Source organism: Stegastes partitus, unplaced genomic scaffold, assembly GCF_000690725.1.
Source record: "Stegastes partitus isolate 25-593 unplaced genomic scaffold, Stegastes_partitus-1.0.2 Scaffold1, whole genome shotgun sequence".
In the NCBI taxonomy this organism is placed as follows: Eukaryota; Metazoa; Chordata; class Actinopteri; family Pomacentridae; genus Stegastes; species Stegastes partitus.
The window spans coordinates 432,145-455,814 of record NW_007577732.1 but is presented as its reverse complement, the minus strand read 5'-3'; the positions used below and the strand labels follow the sequence as shown (position 1 = coordinate 455,814).

The 23,670-nt window shown below is 41.1% G+C and overlaps 1 protein-coding gene across 2 annotated transcripts in view; it reads left to right on the top strand.

Annotated features, from left to right (window-relative positions):
• The window catches only part of ate1 (arginyltransferase 1), a 60,476-nt gene that overhangs the window by 11,448 nt on the left and 25,358 nt on the right, over positions 1 to 23,670 (top strand). Inside the window, exons 6-9 of one of the 2 annotated variants that reach the window (XM_008298681.1) lie at positions 1,389 to 1,603; positions 8,009 to 8,137; positions 15,417 to 15,449; positions 20,196 to 20,377. In XM_008298681.1, the coding sequence (XP_008296903.1) occupies positions 1,389 to 1,603; positions 8,009 to 8,137; positions 15,417 to 15,449; positions 20,196 to 20,377 (559 nt within the window). Of the gene's footprint in view, positions 1 to 1,388; positions 1,604 to 6,538; positions 6,668 to 8,008; positions 8,138 to 15,416; positions 15,450 to 20,195; positions 20,378 to 23,670 lie in introns of both variants that reach the window. The other variant, XM_008298607.1, reaches the window with a different exon arrangement.

Sequence of the window (23,670 nt, the reverse complement as noted above, 5' to 3'; positions counted from 1 at the left end):
GTGTAATTAGAGGACAGGAGGCACGTGGACGGAGAAACAATGGAAAAGGGTTGACGCATTTGTGGCTGAGTCACTGTGATGAACAAAGTCCAGATTGTAGTTTCTATTGTCTGTGTGACGGCGCTGCATTGGTCTCGCTTTGTTTATTCTGACTGAATATTTGACCCCTTTGTAGTTGCCAGGGTTGTGGTGCTTATACCAGAAGGCTTGCTCAGAAACACATCCCTCACCTAGTGCCTCAAGTCATTCACCATCAGACCAATACAGCAAACAGACACAGCAAGATAAAACAAAACAGTTTTCTGTGTGGCCACTTTTATGGCCTTCTATGCACACTAATGTGTAAGAAACAAACTATTTACAAGAAGAGCACAATTAATGATACACAACTCAAATCTGTTATGATTTCAAGATAAAGCATGTATCGAAATAGGCCAGCATGTGCACACATTCCCTACTGAGGTCTATATTTACTCTTCACAGGATACAATCTGCCCTACAGTAGAAAATAAAGGACCTTGAGTCAGTTAAATCTGATTGCTGCCTGTGATCCTTGGCCAGGACCTCAGTTTCCCTTCCCCTTGTCTGGACCAGGCATCCCTCTATTCCTCGTGACGTCATCGGAGGGGAAAGTTAGCGAGTGGGCTGATGGTGGCAGCTGGCAATAAGACAAGCAGGAAACTGCTCTCGTTTCCTTATTGCTCCAAACAGGATGTGGGCGTGTAAACTGTTGACATGGGATGCCTGGAGAGCTGGAGGGCTTGGCAAGAACCCAGGAGGTTGGGGTGGAAGGGAAGGAGGAGGATCAGAAGGATGAGGAGGGGGGACAGACAGAAGGAAACTTTCAGAGATTTGGTCGCTTCAGAGGATATTCACAGAGAAAGTGTATGTGTGTGTTTGCTCTGTTAGTCACAATCTCTGGTATGGCGAGCTGGCAGCCCCGATCTATTATCATTGTAATTTCTTTCTTGGAAAAAAAAAAGCACCTCGTTGTTATTATGTCTTCTGTTTTTGCTTATTGGTTCCTCATAAATTACACACTAGCTAGCTGCTAATAACTTAAACAAGACAGTAATTTCCATTAAGTATTTTTGTTGAGGTTTGCTTCTAAGGCAGCTTGCACTAAAGCAAACGTGGCAGCCCAGACGGGTCGGCAAAATCCATCAGAAACATGGTCCAATGACCACAAAATCTGACCCAAATCATACATAGTGTTAACTCATAGTCACCTGTCTAACAGTGAAAGTGTAATTGGATTATTTTCTGTAATTGCCTGTCTTTCTTTCATATTGTGACCTGGAAATGGTTACAAAATGCTGTACCCTTAACCAACATCTTTGGAAAGCTTTGACCTGCCTCCCCTCTTCTGTGTCCTCTCTGGGGTGCAGGAATGGGAGCTGATCCCAGCCGGCCACCGTGCAGGAAGGCCAAAGATTTGAGGAAGGAGCGACGTCTTCAGAAGGAGCAGATAAGACAACACACTGATGGGGTCTCTTCCATTGTCTCTCCCGCCCAACCCACTCCCACCCACACCAACCAACCCAAACCCCTGGAAGAGTTCATAAATGAGTCATTGCCTGAAAACTCTTCTCATTGCCTTGAGGTAAGCTAAAAACACAGAGTAGGTACTTTCTTTTCTCTTTTTATGCGTCTTGGAATAAATGTTAGCCTATTGTGATGATTCCAGCTGTCATTAAGAAATAGTGTTTTTGGTTGAGCTTTCAGTCTCCATAATGTTTGGATCGAGTTTGCTTGAGAATTTGGTTTCCTAGAGCACTCTTCTCTAGCCCCAGTGACTTCACCATGTGTTTATGTGTGCGGAGTGGATAGCTGGCCAAAGCAGAGTGGAAAAACCACCTCTTCCTAGTTCAAATTCAACCAAATGACAGGCACACCACACAAACTGGGTCGCATTACCCTGCTGATGACACTGAAACCACAGCACCCAGCTCAAGTCAGTATGAGAGGACATGGAAATGAACCTTTGGCAGAGAGAAGAACAATGTAGAAAGATCTCCGGCAACCTCAAGCTGAGGTTGCTAGAGTAACGTCATTCTGGTCTTGACCAAGATTTGAGCCAGATGCATTGAACCAGCCATTGCCTGTCTCTTGTCTTTGTACCCCCCTGAGAATAGAACATCAAACCCATCTCCCAGTCAGCTCTTTTCAATTGGATTAATTTGTTTCCTTGCAATTATCATTCAATTTCACTAAGTGGGCATGCACTCAAGGTTATCCTTTGCAAATGAAGGTTAATTGCGTGTTTTACAAGTCAAATAACTGAAAGAGGCCTGGAGTTGACCCATTTAGCTGTTTATTAAAGAACATGTGACTAGGCTGCATCAGATTTCTGGCTAAAGAACAATTTAAATCATAAGCAGTTTAGTAAACGTATCTAATGTGTCTATGACTTCCGTTCTGTTGACTTAGTTCTCTGGTTGAAAGGGTTTTGACACCAGTTCTATGAGATTATGGTGTTTACACTGCAGCAATTAAGTGCAGTTGAGCCCAGTTTCATCATAAACACATCTGTTAAAGATGTCATGCTACTTGATGGATGGGAATACTCTGCAGGATACATGTTCTGAAAATAAATATAGACAGGAAAGAGAAATTTAAAAGTTAAGCTTCATTTTGCTTTGGTAGTGCCATAAGTTGACCTGTGCTCTAAAACTTTACATGTTTTTAGAATCTGAAATCCTGAACCCTGATCCTATTTCTTTGTGAAAGTGACTGGAAAGACATGTTTGGTGCATGTACAGTTCATTGGATACCGCTTTGTCTTAAATACAGCAGGAGTGTCATCTGCCACCACCAGGGGTCAGTGTGATAACACGATACAGGCAGTCCTGGAAAGTGTGGAGCTGTTCACCCACTGTTCCCCTCAAGAGTGTTGTCAGCTGTCTCTACACTTTTCTCATATTTTCATAGCATTTTCCTTCTAAATCTCTCATTGCTAGCTTACAGTGGTTTGGCAATCAGTTGTCACTCTATTATTTTCCTCAATAATGGTGCACAGCAAGGTCTTGCTGACCCAGATTCAGACCACTAAATCTTTGATGAACTGCAGGGTTCATTTTAATTAGTTAAGTGAAAAGTTAATTTACGTTGAAGTTTTGTGAAATTTCTTAAGTATGTCAAGTATCAGACTGTTGGTGTTAAATTTCAAGGCTCTTATGAGATTTGGAAATTAAATTTCCATGCTTCCCACTACCTGCTGCAGTGTTGGTCCACCAAATTGATTTCAGCCTATCAAAAATCTCTGATTAAGAACAAAATTAAAAAGACCGAACTTGAGCATTGTCCCCTTGTGCAGGAGGCCCAAAGTCTCTGTTTGGCTAAAGGATGTAGATGCCAAGTGTTCATATGAGAGAGACCCACTTCGATCCAAGTCAAACAAACCCCAAGTTCAATCCCTCTATCCTGTCCTTCAAGGGAAATCATATGGCACAGCCTCTGTGGCCAACAAAAGCTTCCAAACGAAGAGACGCTTAATTAAATGGGGCCCGAGGATGAGAAACGTCAATTCTTTAATCTGTGTGACACCAGCAACACTCAGCCAATTTTTCTTTCCACAAGTCTTTCTATCAAAGGCCTTATCTGATCCTCCTTGTTAAGTTTGATTCATAGCACTGCTCTGACAGCATTAAGAAATAGACTGTAGAAGGTTTTAAATGGAACTAAATATCTTATTTAGCTTGTTTGTACAAACATACTGGTAGATACATACATATTAGATGCATGATAGTTTTATTTAAAGCTGTCATTGCCATTTGTTAGGAATAATTAATAAATAATTTTCATGGGTTTTTGCTTAACTGGGATTGCTTGGCTCAACATGGACTGTGGTTTTAATGTTCATTAACAGTACATGTACAGTAAATATAAACAATCGATCATCATAAAGTTGCAAGAATGATAAAAGCAATACTGAAGAGCAATACGAAGCACACCGGTTAGATCCCAGTCTAATCACGTAACCGTGGCATGTGCTGCAACAAGTCCAATCCATTTAGAACCCACCCTGCAGCCCACAGGACCCAAAGGATCTGCTGCCAACATCCCAGTTCCAGACGCCACAGGACACCTCCAAGAGTTCTATTCCCATGCTTCAATGAGTCAGATGTTTTGGTGGTGTTAGGGGACCTTACACAATATTAAGCAGATGGTTTTAATATTGCGGCTGCATTGTCTATATTAAAGCTAAAAAAAACAAAACTTCTAATTGTTTTTTAATCATTATTAATGTTTTGGAGCATTTTTTGTTTCCTTTTATTAGCATGCAAATGACCAATTCATATTCTGTCACTGGTTTCATGCTATTCTTGTGTCCAACAGTAGGTGGTCAAAGAAGCAACAACATGGATGCAGACAATGAAGTATTTAAAATAGTGACACAAAAGTCATGGAGAAACTTTTGAGATTTTTGTAAAAGATTATACAAAAAGTCCTTTGCGCAAAACTAAAAAAATGACATGGTGAAGCACTGGGCTCATGGACACACTTCATCAAATAGGCTAATGATTATTTCTCTATTTTCAGAACAGCTACACACGTGGACAGAATTGTTGGCACCCCTCGGTTAATGAAAGAAAAACCCACAATGGTCACAGAAATAACTTGAATCTGAAAAAAGTAATAATAAATAAAAAAATTAATGAAAATTAAGCAATGAAAATCAGACATTCCTTTTGAACCGTGGTTGAACAGAATCATTAAAAAAAATAAACTCATGAAACAGGCCTGGACAAAAATGATGGTACCCTTAACTTAATATTTTGTTGCACAACCTTTTGAGGCAATCACCGCAATCAAACGATTTCTGTAACTGTCAATGAAACTTCTGCACCTCTCAGCAGGTATTTTGGCCCACTCCTCATGAGCACACTGCTCCAGTTGTCTCAACTTTGGAGGGTGCCTTCTCCAGGTGGCATGTTTCACCTCCTTCCACAGATGTTCAATAGGATTTAGATCAGGGCTCATAGAAGGCCACTTCAGAATAGTCCAGTGTTTTCCTCTTAGCCATTCTTGGGTGTTTTTAGCTGTGTGTTTTGGGTCATTATCCTGTTGTAAGACCCATGACCTGCGACTGAGACCAAGCTTTCTGACACTGGGCAGCACATTTCTCTCTAGAATGCCTTGATAGTCTTGAGATTTCATTGTACCCTGCACAGATTCAAGACATCCTGTGCTAGATGCAGCAAAGCAGCCCCAGAACATAACTTATTACGCATAATTTTTGCGTCTGTGAACATTGAGCTGATGTGCCTTGCCAAAAAGTTCCAGTTTTGTCTCGTCTGTCCATAGGACATTCTCCCAGAAGCTTTGTGGCTTGTCAACATGCAGTTTGACAAATTCCAGTCTGGCTTTTTTATTTGTTTTCAACACAGTGTCCTCCTTGGTCGTCTCCCATGAAGTCTACTTTGGCTCAAACAACAACGGATGGTGCGATCTGACACTGATGTACCTTGACCTTGGAGTTCACCTTTAGTGTCTTTTGAGGTTGTTCTCGGCTCTTTTGTTACCATTTGTATTATCCGTCTCTTCGATTTGTCATCAATTTTCCTCCTGTGGCCACGTCCAGCGAGGTTGGCTACAGTCCTATGGATCTTAAATTTCTGAATATGTGCAACTGTAGTCACAGGGACATCAAGCTGCTTGGAGATGGTCTTATAGCCTTTACCTTTAACATGCTTGTCTATCATTTTCTTTCTAATCTCCTGAGACAAATCTCTCCTTCGCTTACTCTGGTCCATGTTTAGCGTGGTACACACCATGTCAGCAAACAGCACAGTGACTACTTGTAATCCTATAAATAGGCCAACTGACTGATTACAAGTTTGTAGATACCTGTGATGCTAATTAGAGGACACACCTTGATTGAACATGTCCCTGTGGTCACATTATTTTCAATCTTTTCTAGAGGTACCATCATTTTTGTCCAGGCCTGTTTCATGAGTTTATTTTTTAAAATGATTCTGTTCAACCACGGTTCAAAAGGAATGTCTGATTTTCATTGCTTAATTTTCATAGAATTTTTCGTTTTTATTACTTTTGTCAGATTCAAGTTATTTCTGTGACCGTTGTGGGTTTTTCTTTCATTAACCGAGGGGTGCCAACAATTTTGTCCACGTGTGTATGAGTATTCAGCACGTTCTTTTATAAACAATGCTCATTTGTTTTTGTGTCACTAGAGAGATGGACATAACACACCCCACTCTTGTTGTTCTTGTTTACTCATTGACTTACATCATCAGCTACCATTAGTAAAAACAAGCACTTAATTAAGATAAAATATTAAGTAAAATCTACAGAGCAAAACCTCCAAACTACTAAAGGTTTAAAATCTTAATGTGATTCAGACAAGAGAGTGTGTATATGTCTGTCTCTCTCTCTCTTTCACAGTTCTTTCACACTTTTTTTCTCTCTTTGATTTGTGATGTGTTTTTCTTTTGGGTATTTTTAACCACCACCTATTTATTCTCAGCACTTTTTTCATTTTGTTGTTAACCCTTGTCTGCCCGTATTCTTTTTGAAGGTGAGGCTAGTGCGCTCCAATCCCCCTAGCACGCAGTTCAAAGCCTCTTTCGACGCCTCCTACCAGGTGTACAAACTCTACCAGATGGCCATTCACAAGGACCCTCCTGACAAACCCTCCGAGAGCCAGGTCAGAGGGTGGGAGGCATAGGTCAACCTCCTCAATGGGCACCCAGGGAGGGAGGGAGGGAGGGTGTCAGCATATCTGGGTACTTATAAAGGCATCAAAAGGATTTTTATGTTGCTTTAGTCCCTTTCTTATTTCAACATAATTTCAGTAATTTGTTTTACTGTAAGAACTGGAGCCTGTTTTTTTTTTTTTTTATACATATGCAACACAAGTAACAAATGTCAGTTTATTAGCAATTCTTGTTTGATTATAATTAAATGTGCATTTTTAAGTACATGATTATTTCTTTGATTTTGTCATTTTGTTGTTGATATACAAAAAAAATCAAAGGCTGTACCATAAATATCTAAATAGTAAAGTAAAATTGGAGTTAATAGATAATTAGTGCTAAAACCTTGAAACAGGGGTCAATGGGGACAAATTTAAAATGTCTGTGTGAATGGAAAAAAAGTGAATTAAGATGGTAGCATTAAAGAGAGAGTATGTGTAGAAATGCGAGAGAGGAGGAAATGGAGGGGAAAATGTTTCCATACGCCACGGTTGAGAGCGGTGTTTCTCCAGGTGTCTGAGTTGGCCCTCGGTCGGCCAGGCAGTTAGTCTTGGGCTTGTTTTCGTTTATGGGAGGGGGGCAGATCGTGGGCTGAAGCCTCCCGACCTTCACATATCTACCTCGTCTGTGTCCGCTGTCGGTCCACAATAGTTCTGTTTGTCTGAACTGGATGTCAATTTAATGTAGCATAAGTAGTGATAATGAGATTTTAATTTTCTCATTGCGTGCAGTCTGCTCGGCCTTGTGTACCCTTTTGAGTGGAGTCTGTTGTGTTAGACAAGAGCCTGTATGTGTCTGGCTGAGATGATCCATCCAAACGCATTTATGGATTTTCTGCTAATCTGGACCTTGTAGCCGCTGACACATTGTCGAATCTTGGATTACCAATCCTCTTCGAGTAATCTGTGGTAAAAGCTGGGCAGTGCACTAGCCTCATCCTCAAGTTTGTCATTTTCGTGTTATTTTAAAAACACACCGTCAGTCTCTCAGAGTCCAGTTGTTTGCTTTGCATGTATGTGTTTCCTTTGTGTACGACGGTCTGATTCAATCAAGTCTGAAACGCAAAGCAGACCTGCTGTCTTACTGAAATGCCTCAAGGACTAGGAGACTGATGTCAACCCTAAGATGCCAATGCGCTTGTGTAACACACTGTAACGCACTGTCCATTCCTCCATCGTCCAATTTCCTGCTTTGAAACTTATCCTCTAACTACTCACTGTCCTAGTATTCATTGTCAATCCTTGTAAAACCTTCCCCCCCGCCTCCTCTCCTTCCACACCCTGTGCTTGAAGGTGAGGCTAGTGCCGGTGAACTTTGAGGACCCTCAGTTCGCGTCGTCCTATGAGCAGTCGGCGGCGCTGTACGCCCGCTACCAGATGGCCATTCATGGTGATGACCCCAGCGAATGTAGTGACAGTGAGGTACTGCATGATTATTATTATGCACTTGGTAGGGAACTGCTGCACACACTTGTTCAATCTGCTTGCTGCTTTTCCCTTCCATGTAGTTTTAAATTCAATTTCTTGGGACTGTCAGATTAAACAAATGTCACCCCCTACTTTGGGAAATTGTAATCATCATTTTTTTTAACTGTATTTTGGGGGTTTGGGGGATTTTTTTGGACTAAATGAACATTTAAGTCTTCATTAACTTCGAAGAAACATTTATTGATAATTAAAAGTGGGACCCAGTTTGGAATTCAATATGCAATAGATTTATTTGTCTGTCCATCATGCAAGCAGTCTGCACACTTTTGGGAGAATTGCAGCATCCATTGGTCCTTGGTAAATCATTAAAATATTTTCTCTGCATGTTATTTTTTTAATGTTTAAGTCATAACATTTCACTAGTTCATTTGCTGTGAATGTGAAGCACTGTCCATTAATGAATCATGAATGGGGATATGAAGCTTCAACCAAACGTGGATTCGTAAAGTTTAAAAATTAATTCAGTAAATACAGTAAATGGTATAATAAATTATGTTTATACACACCTCAGTCTCTCCACATTATATATAAATAAAAGAAGAGAAAATAAAGTCTAGTCAGGATACAGAACTGCTGGACAACCTGAGAAGGCCTTTTGTCCCTCTGGGCTGGAAACAGTCTCCTCCACCCTCTTGCCAGCAGGCCACAGTAAATTACTGAATTCTCCAGCTTGTAAAAAGTATGGTAATTAATAAATAAAAGCCGTCAGATTGGGCAGACTGTGGCAGATTCTTTCCTAGTGCCATAACACTAGTTTTATGAATAGGGAGCGTGTGGTTGTGTGTGCACCACTTCAGCTCAGGGTATTAAATGTACTGGGATCGGATCGTTTCAAGAACTAGAGAAATCCATCCATATCTATACACCGCTTAATCCTCACTAGGGTCACGGGGCTGGAGCCTATCCCAGCTGACTCAGGGCAAAGGCAGGGGACACCCTGGACATGTCGTCAGTCTATCGCAGGGCTACCAACATTTCTATATTACACTCACCTTGACATCTCTGCCTCAGGATTAATCTTGAGAAATGAGTAGGCTGTAACAACCCTGCTGAATATATTTTGACTGTATTTTATTAATATGATATTATGTACAATTCATATATAAAGCCAATACAATCTAGTCAGATGCTGAACTGCAGGGCATTCTCTCTAACCTGAGATAATGTGGATTGTCTGTTCCTTTTAGGACTCGTTTTGCTGCCGTTAATTTATACAAGACCGGGCCCTAATTGTTCCCACTCAAACAAATTGGGCTTTATTGTATTCCCCTTAGTTGGACTGCCGTGACACCCACTCGCTGAGCCCACAGTACTAAACACTGCTGATTTTATTTTCTTGCCCGTCAAGCTCCTGGTTAAACTTGGCTTTTTCCTTCCCAGAAGCTTCGAGCCCCCCCACTGTCCTGTGGCATTCATAAAGAAAAGGAGAAACACATTGTTGATGTGGTGATGGCACAATTTGGTGCCGTGCCATTTGGTGCCTGCTGCTGCTACTTAGGAAGTTGGGTCATTTAGTATTTGTAGAAGTATTTATTAATCCATTAAAGCATTACCGAGGGACGGAGTCTGGATTACTGTCAGCCTGGCTCAGAGCCAGGTGATTGGAGAAATTGCGTGTGTGTGCAAGTGGAATTGCCCTGCCAAAATTGTACAATCATTAAACAGTACGATGTCCCAGAGGGGAATGGCTTTGCTTGTTTAGGGATGTATGGATATCCTGTCATACCATGACTGGAGGTGAACCAGACATTATTCTCTCCACATCCAGTCATTGTGTCTTGACAGAGTTGGAGCACATACTGGCAATTATTTGGACATATGCACACAAACACACACACTCTCTCACACTCACACTTATTGGTCTTAACTGTTGTGCTGAGCCATGACTCTAAGTTCCTGCACATGTGGCATTCATTTTCAGGAAAACAAATCCTGTTAAATCTGTATTTACTCTTCTTGGCCAGGACCTTAACCAAGACACTTGAAAAAAAATATATGGAAAAAGCTTAAAATTGGCAATAAAATTTATCAATAAAAATGGGAGAAATGAATGAGGAAAAGTTACTGTTGGCAAGATTATCTGAAGGCAATTAGCAGCATGGTTATGCACAATAAAGACATTCAATATAACCGTATTACCCATATTACCCAGTTCCTCTCATGGCAGAACTTGAAGCATTTTGTTTATTTTTGTCCACTGAGCTTTGCAATATGCAACTAGGTTTCAGGGGCTCCTTTATATACTCTGAAATAAACAATGATCCAGTCAGCAGAAGTTTAGGAAAGAGGGAAAAAAAACACAGGTATTTGGGCTGTTTTAATTGTTTTGAGTGTTAGAGAGTGAATATAAGCGCTGTGTTGCTCAAATAAGTACAGCAATTTGATTGAGTAAGGAGCACAATGACGAGAGGTTTAAGTAGCAATTAGACTTAAGCAGATGTGTGTGTTTATATGTACTGTATGTGAGTGAGTGAGTGAGTGAGTGAAGGCACTGCAGTGTGTGTGTGTTTGAGAAGGCTGCTTGCACGCCTAATCGTACACAGATGAGTGTTTACTATAAGAAAGGGAGAGTTAGAGAGGAAGTGATGGACTCCATGTGTTGATGGTAGATGCGGGCGTCCCAGAAAGTGCTCTGGATATGGCTGCATTTATGTGCCGCTGCATTAGAGATAGAGCCAGAGATTCGTAAACACGTGTGTGTGTCCCATTGCCGTCTTCATGCCCAGTGCCTGCACATTAGACTGTCTGTCTCTTTCCGAGTCTGCACCCATGAGCGTGCTTGTGTGGCGTGTTTGTCGGTGAACACAGAGGGGTCGACCCTGCTGGGCTCCAGGAGAGCAACATCATCCAGCCGAGCAGGGCTGACACACCAGAGGAAGGGCTCTAGTTGTAAAAGGAGATGGAGAACTGAGAAAGGGAGGTGCTCAGAGCTGACACACATGCATCCACATATACATTTGCATACATTAAAAGGCTTTAATGCATAAATCTACACTCACATATTTGCTTGATCAAATAATGATGATTCAAAATAGTGATTCTCAGTTCCACAGGCACAGCAGCCAGCGTTGTAGCAGGGCCTCTATAAATGATGTCATCTAATAACTGCAGCTGTTGTTATGTTGGTAAACCATTTTGTGTGTGTGTGTGTGTGTGTGTGTGTGTGTGTGTGGTGTGTGTGTGGTGTGTGTGGTGTGTGTGGTGTGTGTTGTGTGTGTGTGTGTGTGTGTGTTAAACAAAAGTTTCAGTTGTGCCCTTGAGCAAAACTGCACATTGGGAGGCTTTGCTGTTGGTAATTTGTTGACTGGCAGAGCAGTAGTCACTGCAGAGGTAGGAGTGGAAAATTACACTTTACTGGCATGGTTACACAGGTGGGGAACTTGACAAGCATTTTTTCGCATGAGCAAAGATCATTGTCGACTGAGCAGATCTTGTCACTACTGTTTCCACAGTGCTCATAGACAGAGGAAAAAATGCACAAGGTGTTCTTCTGTTTTCCAGGTGAATAGAGTTCAAGTGAATCTAACTAAAAGGATTTGCAGTATTAGAGTTGCATGCAATGAGTTGCTATTGGAGTATTGTTCCTGCAAAAAGCTCAAAGTGCCCTTGGCCGAGGAGAATTTTGAAAGTTTAAATGAAATTTGAGTATTTGCAGGATGAGAATTAGTCATATTTGTTCTGTGTCTGAGCTGTTCTGTGCGTCCCCTTCTCCCCTGTATTCCTCTTCGCCCTGGTGTGAGGTTGAGCTGAGGGTAAAGGCAGTGCGCAGCATCTTGTTATAGTATTCAGCATCGCAGGGAGCACCGTTTGTGAGACTTTTATAGCGCTCAACAACACTTTTCAGCAAGAACTGCGTGCACTTTTGCCGAGCATGAATTGTTTTTGTTAGTTCTGAGTTCTGTACACTTAATTTTCTTACACCGTCCTCATTATTTACTGATTTGCTTATATTTATGACTGTGACTTAATAAATATTTTAGGGATTTAGTCATTTTTCTGATGACGATCCAACTGGAGTGGGCGAGTTTAAAAGGTAGTGAAATTGGTTGTTTGCTTCAGACAAAGGTAAAATAGAAAAGACAGATGACAGTGCATCATGCTTTAAGCACTTTTCTGCCAAAAACATTTCCCGTGTTGGAGAACACTGCATTAGTGTCACCAACACACATAAGCTTGTGGCAGACACACAGAGAAATACACTCCTTTGGATGAGTACAGGCTACTGGCAGGATTTGGAGTTGCACCTAAGCCAGGACTGCCCCACCTAGTGAACCATGCCTTCAGCAGTCATCACCATTACCAGCTGTACTGCTGTGCACATACTCATTCACAGAGGATGTTGATGGGCTGGTGGGAATTTCCAGTAATTTCCAGAGATTCTACTTTTTAATTAGAAGAAAAGACAGACATCACTCTCTGTAGAGGCAACACAGAGCTGCTACATGTACAGTATTCATCAGTCAGCCAAGACTCTGAAAAACTATTTCTATGAGCTATCTAGACAGAATGGATCAATGAGTGGCTGATTTTTCCAATAATAATGATAAAGCTGATTTATTAGCTTTGATTTATTCTACTAGTTTTAAGGATGTAATACAGAGTTAGATCATACCCTGGGATACTGGGCAAATACTGACCTTTCAACACAAATCAGCCTGTTAATAATTAGTATAGCTATTTCTAGGCCTAAGTTTGTCAAACTAAAGCAGGACTCATCACGTAACCTCCTCTCTTTTTACACAAGTCTTGTCTTCTTATAAACTGTGTTTATCCATCCATCCATTTTCTATACACCGCTTAATCCTCATTAGGGTCGCGGGGGGGCTGGAGCCTATCCCAGCCAACTTAGGGCGAAGGCAGGGGACACCCTGGACAGGTCGCCAGTCCATCGCAGGGCCACACTTAGAGACAGACAACCAAGCACACTCACATTCACACCTACGGACAATTTAGAATCACCAATTAACCTCAGCATGTTTCTGGACTGTGTGGGAGGAAGCCGGAGAACCCGGAGAGAACCCACGCTGCACGGAACTGTTTATGCATTTTAAAAATGTAATTCAAATGAACAAAAAATAGTTTCCCTTATTTTGTAAATGTAGCCAACATTTAACTCACGGCTAGTCAGCTGTTCCTGCTTCTCTTGTTGTCTTCGCCTCCCGACAGCATGAAACATGGCCGATACCAACAAAAAAAAAAAATACTGGTAAAAAACACTGGAGCGTTTGAAAGAAGAAGTTGGAACAATAATTTCAGTATCAATATTTAAGTTATTATTGACATTGAGGTTTTGGTTTATGTAAGTATTCAACTTCTTCTAAAACCCTTTTTGAACTTTGAAATTTTGATTTTGTGTATCAAATGTTGATTTTTGTTTTAAATTTTTGGTTTGAAATAAAGGAAAAATAAAATAAAATTAATTAATTAAAATACTTACAAGTTTCCTAATTGAAAAATCAAAAATTTCTTTCCATTTTTCTTTCATAGATGGCTAAAGTTTGGTTTGTTTCCTCTTCTTGTTGGGTTTGCTTAGTGGTTGGCCAACAACTGAGGTGTGTTTCCATATCCATACTACAATACTATATAGTATTCCAAAAATAGAGTTAGCATGTCCCGATACAATAAATGTTACACTGCATTTGGTTAGATTTTGCAGTTTTCAAGCTAGCTCGTTTTTTTTTGTTTTTTTTTGTCATTCTGACCAGCAGTCCTCTGCGCAGTTACATCACAAAGGCCATGGTATCTCAAATAAGTATAAGCAGGCTTAGATGACAGGTCCTTTTACGCTACAGCCTACGATGGTCAAAGTTTAAGATGCATTAGTATGACAAAGTAGTACATACTTTGTAAAGGAAACTACAGTAAGTACTTGAAGTTAAAAGAAAAACTATGTGATTTGGAACATAGGCCTGGTTTTGTTTTTTGCTTCTTCTTCTCTGTATATTACAGTCACATGTACTGCCACCTGTTGAGGACTCTACACAGTTTAGTTCATTTGCGCCAAAGTCAGTTATTGAAACAAGGCTGTCCATCCATCCATTATCTATACACCGCTTAATCCTCACTAGGGTTGCGGGGGGGCTGAAGCTTATCCCAGCTGATTTAGGGCGAAGACAGGGGACACCCTGGACAGGTCGCCAGTCTATCGCAGGGCTACACTTAGAGACAGACAATCAAGCACACTCATATTCACACCTATGGACACTCTAGAATCACCAAGTAACCTCAACATGTTTTTGGACTTGTAGGAGGAAGCCGGAGAACCCGGGGAGAACCCGGAGAGAACCCACGCTGCACGGGGAGAACATGCTAACTCCTGAAACAAGGCTAATTTTAAAAAATAAAAATAAAATAATAATAATAATAATAAATAATAATAAAAATTGTAACATTTCAAAAGTTCACTTTAAAGTTGCTTGACAACTGTTGAAAAATGAGCTATTGTTTATTAATTCTGGACCCTCTCAGTCCATGTTTATTGCATTTTGATGCTGTTTCAGATCATTGTTCCACTAATAAGACGATGGACCCAAAGTTGACCATATCTGTAAATGAATGACACAGCTGGATTGCAGTGTTTCTTTGTGGAAATGCGAACTTGAAACTGCATTGCGTGCTCGCGTGGTTCAGATTGAGCAAACTAAAAATGTCCATCACTTCTTCGCTGTGGCTGTTCTGGTTTTCATTATGAAATGGTTTTGGCCTTAAACATGGAAGCATGCTACGTTTGTCCTCCAGCCCTGCAGGTCAGCTTGTCTGTAAACACACCGCTCTCAACCCCGCTGCTAAAAACAAAGAAGCGCAGGAAATAGTCGAGAAAGTGGAAGAACGATTTAATTTTTCCACACACATTCGGTCCCCCAGTAATTGATATCTGGTGTGTGTTTTAGGGTGTGTTGAGAGATAGACTATTTTGACATGGGTAACGCTGCTTATTTTAGCTGTCACTGTGTCCTCTCTAGACTGTGAGATTGGCTTGATGGGGTAAATGTTTTCATTTGTGTAAATACAGTCTTCCTTTTTATGCCCCTTAATGAACGGAGCGCTACATTTGATATGTGACACCTGAGCAAGGAGAAAATGGGGAGGGATAAACCATATAGGACAGCAAAGGAGACGTGTATGGTTTTCATTTATGTCTTTTCAAAAGAGTTAGTGACCCAGAGAACTAACTGTTTTTCTCTCTGCTTCCCCCCTCTGCTTCCCTCCACAGTTCCGGAGATTTCTCTGTGATTCACCACTAGAGGTATGTATTTCCTTTGGCCGGTTGACAGTTTAATAAAACCCTTTTTAAATGTCTCTGTTCATCCAAGTGTTACCTGGAATGATTTGCCCCCAGCCAGGAGGTCTTCCTGGTGAAATTACTGTCACAGAGATGATGATAATGATTATAGAATATCCACGGTTTCAGTATTTTGTTCTTCATCAAACACACTCAGAAGGAGATAAATATACACAGGTTCCCCTGGTCCAGCACATACTTACCCACCCATCTTTTGCGCTGTATCTTCAAGAGCCCTCCAGCTGGATTGAGTGGGGGTTAAGGGATTCGGGATAGGGGGTTTTGTTTCATATTGGAGGGGTTTTAATTTAGCCCTGTCTAAGTGAAAGGGGGTGTTGAGGGGGGTAAACGGTGAAATGTGGTGTCCAGATTGCATTGCAACTGTGTTGAACATAAAGTCTTCAGAGCAGCCTTTCCCTCTGGCTTTGACAGAATAGGACATACCACTGCTTTTCACTTTGTGCGGTGTGGTACAAATTACAGGATGATGAGGTGGTTTCGTGGGCATCAATTTAGGAAATGACAGATGGCTACTGGCCTATTTAACGAAAAGAAGTAATTATTTAGGCACCATGGAAAATCTGATCGCAGCTTCTGGTGCATTAATTATTATAATCTTGCTGGTGCTCTGTTTACTGGCATTTTTTAGGTGGTTTGACATGAGGGATACTGATGGAATCTGGAAAAGGATTCAGGGTTAAGCTGTGTTTTTCCGTCCGTGGTCACTGAGTGAGATATAGGTGCAGCCAGGCATCATTGAACACCTGGCAGCCCTGGTGAGCTTCAGCCTTCAGACACTAGTGGACCTGTTGGGTCAGGACAATTACACCAGCAATTAGACCCAGGATGGGTACTTATAACAGCCACTTTAATAGGATTCAGGGCCAGGAGCTCACACAAACTGACTGACACAAACACACTCACTCTGTTTTGCCCCGTGGGCCCCCTCAGGTCTTCACTAATGAACGTCATTACTGTTTATAGGAAACAAGCTTTTATCACCTCGTCAAGGCTGGCGGCCAGGCGCACTGAATTACACAGTTCTGCACACATACACACATGTGTGCACATATGAAGTGTGGCAAACTGCCTCACATTTTTTCCAGCCTTTGCTGTCCCCTCGTCTCAGTCTGGTTTAGGGGGCTATCTCCTTTTTTGGCCTCCTCTTGAGCATCTTGTTTTTATTTCTTTCTCTGATCTCAGTCTCTGTCTTCTAGTGTCTCTCTCCAAGTGCTCTCCATTTCAAAATTATTATGCATGGATTTCTGCTCTACCTCTGCGTGTTGGCCTCCATCTGTCTCCAATCAGAGTGCTATTAAAATACACACAGACACTCACCACATGGACCTGCAAACTGTGTGGTGCATGAGCTCACATGTAAGCCTGCATTTAAATAAATGTATGCAAAGAGCATATTTACAAATTAAACTACAGCTGATTAGTTGTCTGACTTCCATTTCGCCAAAATTGCAGAGGATTCATGGTGAATCTCAGTGGTAATTACCTTCATCTGTCACTGGTTTGTCAATTTTTTTTTCTAATACATTTATACACATGTGCATAAGAATCGGAAATGTAAACACATTTGAAATATGTGAAAAGCGATCACACATTAGTGCAAACATGAAGAGCCATGAGGAGGCATGCAGGTGACTGTTACTTCATTTGATTCTGGGTTTTATGTGCTGCGTAGGGCTCATCCACTGTTTCAGTTTCTTGTTTTTGTCTTTTGGTTTTACAGTTTGCTGTTGTGTCTAACCAAGGGGCAAACGCTCATTAATAGAGCTGTTACACAATTTGTTATTGAGTATTTATTGCCATTAAGTCCACTGACAACGCTTTTTTAGTTCTGGTCATTTCTGTTTTTTTTTTTTTTTTACCTTAAAACACTCTCTCAGAGGAGGGGAATAAGAATTTTCATTATGTAAAGTAACAGAGATACACATCAGCAGGGAATGCACTAGCTGACATACCTTAGTAGTGAATACACTGGCCCTACTGTATATGGTGGAGCTGCAAGCAAAAACCAAGAGTAAACAACAGGACACTAATGAGATAGTAAAGTATATTTAACTTTGTCCTGTACAACATGTGAGACATTAAATATAAGCTTTGCATACTGACAAGAGTTGGGACTCATGATGTGAGCTATGCTACACACAGCCTGCATGCAGGACTTGATCTTTTGCAGTTGTTGGGGGATGCACATTTGTGAGTGAGAGGAGGGAGAGTTAAAAATGTGTTTGTTAGACATCTGTTGTTGGTCAGTGCCAGAATCATAACAGCATCATTGCTACAGTAGGGCTAACAGCTCAGGGTTGTAGATTTGCACGGAATTGAAGTTAAAGACTTTACTGATTTGTATCCACCCGAAAGCAATTAATAGGTGTAGTATGCCATTATTTCACAGCAAACAAAGTGAATAAACCTATAAGAAAGCACAAATCACGAGTTTCACATGAGCAAAACGTTTTTATTTCTTTAAAACAATATGTTGATACATAAAATTTTAACCACATAAAAAGGATAATCAATAACTGCCAGCAAGATGTCTTCAAATATTTAGGCATCTGTGCCCTCTTTTATATTGTTGCTACAAACCTTGCCTGACCTTGCAAGTAAAGTCTGTTCCTTTCTGTATCATCATTAGACAGCTCAGGATAGTATTTGGGTGGGATTAGCAATACAGTAAATGCAAACAACTTTAATGAGAAACAGAGAAGTGTCTAAAATACAATTTTATGTATTAGTTTCTTGTCCCTGGCAAGTTCACATAATCCTATTGTTTTGATTGAGCAAAATCTACCCAAATGTGTCTCTAAGCAGGTCGAAACAAACATGCAATACACCCCGTCCTGGCTCGACGGAGCATGCTGCTCACGCAGCCTTGTATTTAGGCCATATGAGAGCGATTTGGGGCTGCTGGGGTGGTTTGAAGTATTCCAGGGAATGTTTAGATTGTTGTCACAGTGGCAAGGACACAGCCATTAAGCTGTCGTTTGAGGTGGTGCACAGGTCAGTCAGACAAGATTGGCCTTGAATGCAGCATGGGCTTATAAACAAACATACAAACCCTGACAGCCATTAACTTCTCTTGCACCAGCTTTCACATTCATACAAATGTGTTCAAGCGTGTATACTCAAGGGGGGGTAAGAAAAATCACGTGGTGCTCTTTACTTTTACTTACTACTTCTAAATGACAGAGCGGGGCCTCTGACAAAGCCTCCAGTGTTACTGGAGGAACTGGTGCCAAGAAATAACAGACTGCCTGCTTACACAGAGAGACAGTTCCCCCAGCATTGGACACACACACACACACACACACACACACACACATGCGCACACATTCATAGCTGCATAGAGCGCAGTGCTTGATCCAGATGTGGTGCCTGTCACCCTTCAACTTCCAGCTGCCCTCCACATCAGTGTTCATATTCTGGATTCTACCCTCTTTTTTTTCCTGCTAGTCAGTCCATCACAGCAATAAACCCTCATTATCTGTATCTTCATATCATATAGCCTCTGATGTGGAGCAGCATTCAGACAGTTTAAGCATCCCTTTCTACAAAGCTATGGACACACACATCCACACAAAAACAAATGGACTCTGGTATACATTGTGTCAAACAAGTAATCAGACGTGGGTGTCCAAAGGCCTGGCCTGGAGGGATAGGGCTTTATTTTCATTAACAACTCTACTTACGAAAATCGTCAGCCGTCCGGGGTCACTGAGCAGCAAGGAGTGTGTGTGTGTGTGTGTGTGTGTGTGTGTGTGTGTGTGCGTGTGTGCGTGTGTGCGTGTGCGTGTGTGCTTTGTTTCTTTTTGGTCAGGTTTAATTTGGTCAGAATGCAGGGCCAGTGGTGCACTGCACTAGTACGCTAGCTCGCTCAGTGTTGTGATAACTAGCAGCGTCTGCACTGCTTAACTGCGTCCAGATGAATGCTGGTGAAGGAGTGGGATCCTGTTACTAGTGCACTGAAGAAACACACACACACCCACAAACATAAGCCAATACCTTAGCTTAATGTGACTTTTAACCTCAACCCCAAGCCTCTAGTCTTAAGCCTCTGTGATAAAAGCAGTCAAGTGACTTGATTGAAAAACCCAGCGTGCAGATCCCTATGAGAAACCCGATGTGTGTCAGAAACTTAACAGTTTTATTAATGGGGTAGCCTCAAACATGCGGGCGCACACCTACACCCACATTCTTTTATGCCACATGGACAGAGCAGACACAGACATGTAGGAGAAAGCTTGGCAACACTCCACCACCGCCTGGTGAAATGGATTTTGCTCATGCAGGGTCTTTTATTAAAAAGTACTCTCCTGGAGTGTTTCTGTGGCCAGTTCTTCCCCCCAGCCCCAGCCCCAGTCCCAGCCACAGCTCCACCCTGCTCCTGCTTTCACTCCACATTTGGGAGCCATTAGCAGGCTGAACGTGAGGCTACTGTACACCCCCACACATAATGCGTGAGGCCTGGCAGGGAAAACCACGGGCTATAACACACCATAGTACAGGTGTGTGTGTGGAGGACAGACAATGTGGATCAGTGCAAGAAAGTAAAAATAGTCCTATTAAATACCACATTCTTATTTCACTGTGATTTATACCTTTTACATACAAACTGTATTGCACATAAGAGTACTGCCTTTGTTTTGACCGGTGACCACCTTGTCTCACTGTTTTCTCTTTCTCTGCCCTCTCCAGGCAGAATATTCTCCAGATGGGCCCGAGGTGGGCTATGGCTCCTTCCACCAGCAGTATTGGCTGGATGGGCGCATCGTGGCAGTGGGAGTGATTGATATCCTGCCTACCTGTGTGTCCTCTGTCTACCTTTACTACCACCCAGATTTTGCCTCACTGTCTTTGGGCTCCTACTCTGCTCTCAGGTTAGTTGCTAAACAAATCACATAATTTATTTTCTGTTGTTCTGAAAAACTTCTTATAGTTGTTGCAAACAGATTTGATAATAGTGGGGACAGAGGTGGAAGAAGTGCTCCAATGTTGGACTTAATTGAATTGCACCAACTCCACAATGTAGAAATGCTTTGTTCCAAGTGGCTTTAAATATATATTTGAGGAAAAGTACAAGAGTATACTTAACCCTCTGAATCACAAAACCCGATGACGAGTTTAAAATGGGTATTATCTTTCATAAAATTACCAAAACTACACTATTTGTCAGAGTCAGAAACTGTAAAAACAGAAAGAATGGTCAGATTTTGGAACTTTACGATGATCCTTGAACCCTAACTACTCGTGTGACTTTCAGTTTTGCCTTGAAAATGTTCCCCAACAAAGCTTAAAATTGTGATCTTCTGTTAAAATCACTTTACTTTACGTGTCTTATTTTAAAAAGTAGCAAAAAATACACCATTTGCTCTAACAGGATTATTTAAAAACACAAAACATTTTGCAGTCCTTTGCACAAATGAGAAGCCATTAGTGATTGAGATGCTACCACTGGAAACATGAAATTCTATTGAAATGTTTTGAACTGCAGGCTGTGTATACACAGAGCAGATATTAGACAAGTATAAAAAGAATTGTAAAAGGGGAGTAGTAAAATATCTACCGCATGTGGAACCACATACTTTTTCTGTATTGGTAACACCTGTAGGCCCTTGGAAAAATGTTGTACATGGGGATTCCAGGTTTTTTCAATTTTTGCAAGGTACATAATTCAGCTTAGGAACAATTAAATATAATGGCATAAAAAGTACAGTATTTGATTCTGAATTGCAGTTGACCAAAAGTATCAAGTAGCAGAAAATGGAAAGTAAACTATAAGTTACTCAAGTAAATGCACTTAGTTTCTCCTCATGGATGGGGATTGTTGATGGCACATTTGAATGCCATCAACATTCAGAGATTCTGCTCAATTCATAAAATCAGGACCATATTTTAGTTGCTTTCTGTAACAAAGAGAATGCTGCCGTTTGCTATTGAACAATCCCCACTTTTCAGTAAATCAGTTCAGCTGATTTCCTGTCAAATGTAATTCAGTGGTACATTATGCAAACTGTGATGTAGAGCCCATTAAAACCTAAGCAGCATGCAGATTATTTACAGTAATTATATTGCAGTATGTCTTCAAATGGCCAGTGTAACGATTTGTGAAATGCAACATGTAGCTCCTTTTATGAGAGAAATCGGTAAGCCTCTCATTATTGATCATTTGCGTCCTTTGTTCTTGCTTGCCTAATGTCTTTGTTCTCTCTTTGATTCTTCCCCCTTTTCCGTTCTCTCCTATTTGTCCTGCTCTTAACCCACTTTCTCTTTGATTCTTGACCTCTCAGCTCCTTCCAAATTTTATCTTTAGAACTGTATACTATAAGAGCCATACGACTTTGGGTCAGGAAAAATACTTCTTTCTTCACACTTGATTGGTTGAGGCAGTGCTCTGTTTGTGGTTCAGCTGACGACAGTTTTCTCCTCCAAGATGAAATAAGAGAACACACACACACACACATATAGACTACAGGCGCACATATCTGGCGTTTCCTATAAAATGTAACCCAATAATGTGAGAAAGGCTTTTAAAAAATATTTCTGCCCAGATGTGGGAAACTTGGTGATCTATGCTTCAAAGTTAGTGCGTACAGGTGTCAGAATGTGACTTATGAGTGGTTATTCGTGTGTGTATGTGTAATCACACACTAAATCAGCGAAGCAGTTAGCACAGGCTCTGCTTATGTAGAAGGAACACCCTGGCCATCCTGAGAACACAGTCCCCCATCACTTATTATTCTCAGAGTCTGACTCCAAGAGTAACACTGAGTGCTCGGTGTGTGGAGGAGGCCTTGGAAAAGGGAGCCAGCAGGACTGAAATCCTCCTACTTGTTTACAGACACCAGAGCTCTGGCCTTTGATCAGGTCTGGACACTCCCTAGTCTGCTCGGCCTGGTGGACTCCATCCAAAACTTACTGTACAGAATGCATGTGTCTGCCCCCTCAGCCTCCCTCCACAACCCTCTAATGCAAATATTCATGACATTCGCTGGTGTTCCTTCTCCACAGCAAGCCAAGTTGGATTTGAACATCGGCTGTTCGGGCATGTTCAAGTGCACTCGAGTATTTAAAAACTCACAGAGGAAATACTTGTGGAATATGTAACAGAACACAGCTTTTACTTGGTGATAAAGGTCATTGAAAAGCTCTTGAATTTTAAACAAGTACCTTGATGAGAGCCCATATTTGTAGGACATATTTGCCCAGTCGTCAATCGAAAAACACGTATAGACTTTGGATGATGTTACACTTATGATTAAATATGTGTGTTAGACGTTAGAAAAATATAAAAACAAGTACAGCACCGTGCGTGTAAACTGCTGTTGATGTATATATGTGTGTTATTTAGCAGTAGGAACAGGAGAGGGGGATGTTGAGAAATTTCTTGCAGCAGTGTAGCTGCTCCTGCCATCAGCCCTGAAGACAGAAGGAGGAGAAGAAAAGAGGCACATAATGAGGTGCCTGAGGCGCTGTGTGTAGGAAACACAGCTGGTGTCCAACCTGGATCACTTTCTAATGGGGATGTCCTGATGTTGTGTTGTCCCTGATGCTGAACAAAAAAATATTCAGTACGTACCGATGAAGCATCCAATCTGATATTTTTTTCACAATATGTACATATATTTTTTTGTACGTAACAAAGTGTTAAAATGACTGTGTAGAATGTGGCAAGCCTACATTGAAATAGAATTAGAATAGATTTAGATTTTATATTTTGAAATATCTTCTATTAAATATATATATATTGTAAATTTGCAGTTCAGTTTATGTAATCAGTTAATATAATGTTTTGAAAAGTGTGTGAAATTTTTCCAAAAACGAATGCCGTTCAAGCTTTGCTGTTTAGGAGCAGACAAACGGCTGGAAATGGATTGAACTCTGCACAGTCGGCACCAATCTGTCAAAAAAAATAATAGTTTGGGACGTGTATTTTTCTTATATACACCCTGTTTGTATACTGACACAGTTAAATAAGCTTCTGTACGCATTCGAACACCAGTACTCACTCAGCATTTTGCATCTGGCTAATCAGCAGTATTCTTGTAGTGTTTGGTAATGAAATGTTTCCACATGCATGCAAAGCTGCTATAAGCACCTCATGGTATGCGGGGGTATAGGCCTTGTGTGTGTGTGTGTGTGTGTGTGTGTGTGTGTGTGTGTGTGTGTGTGT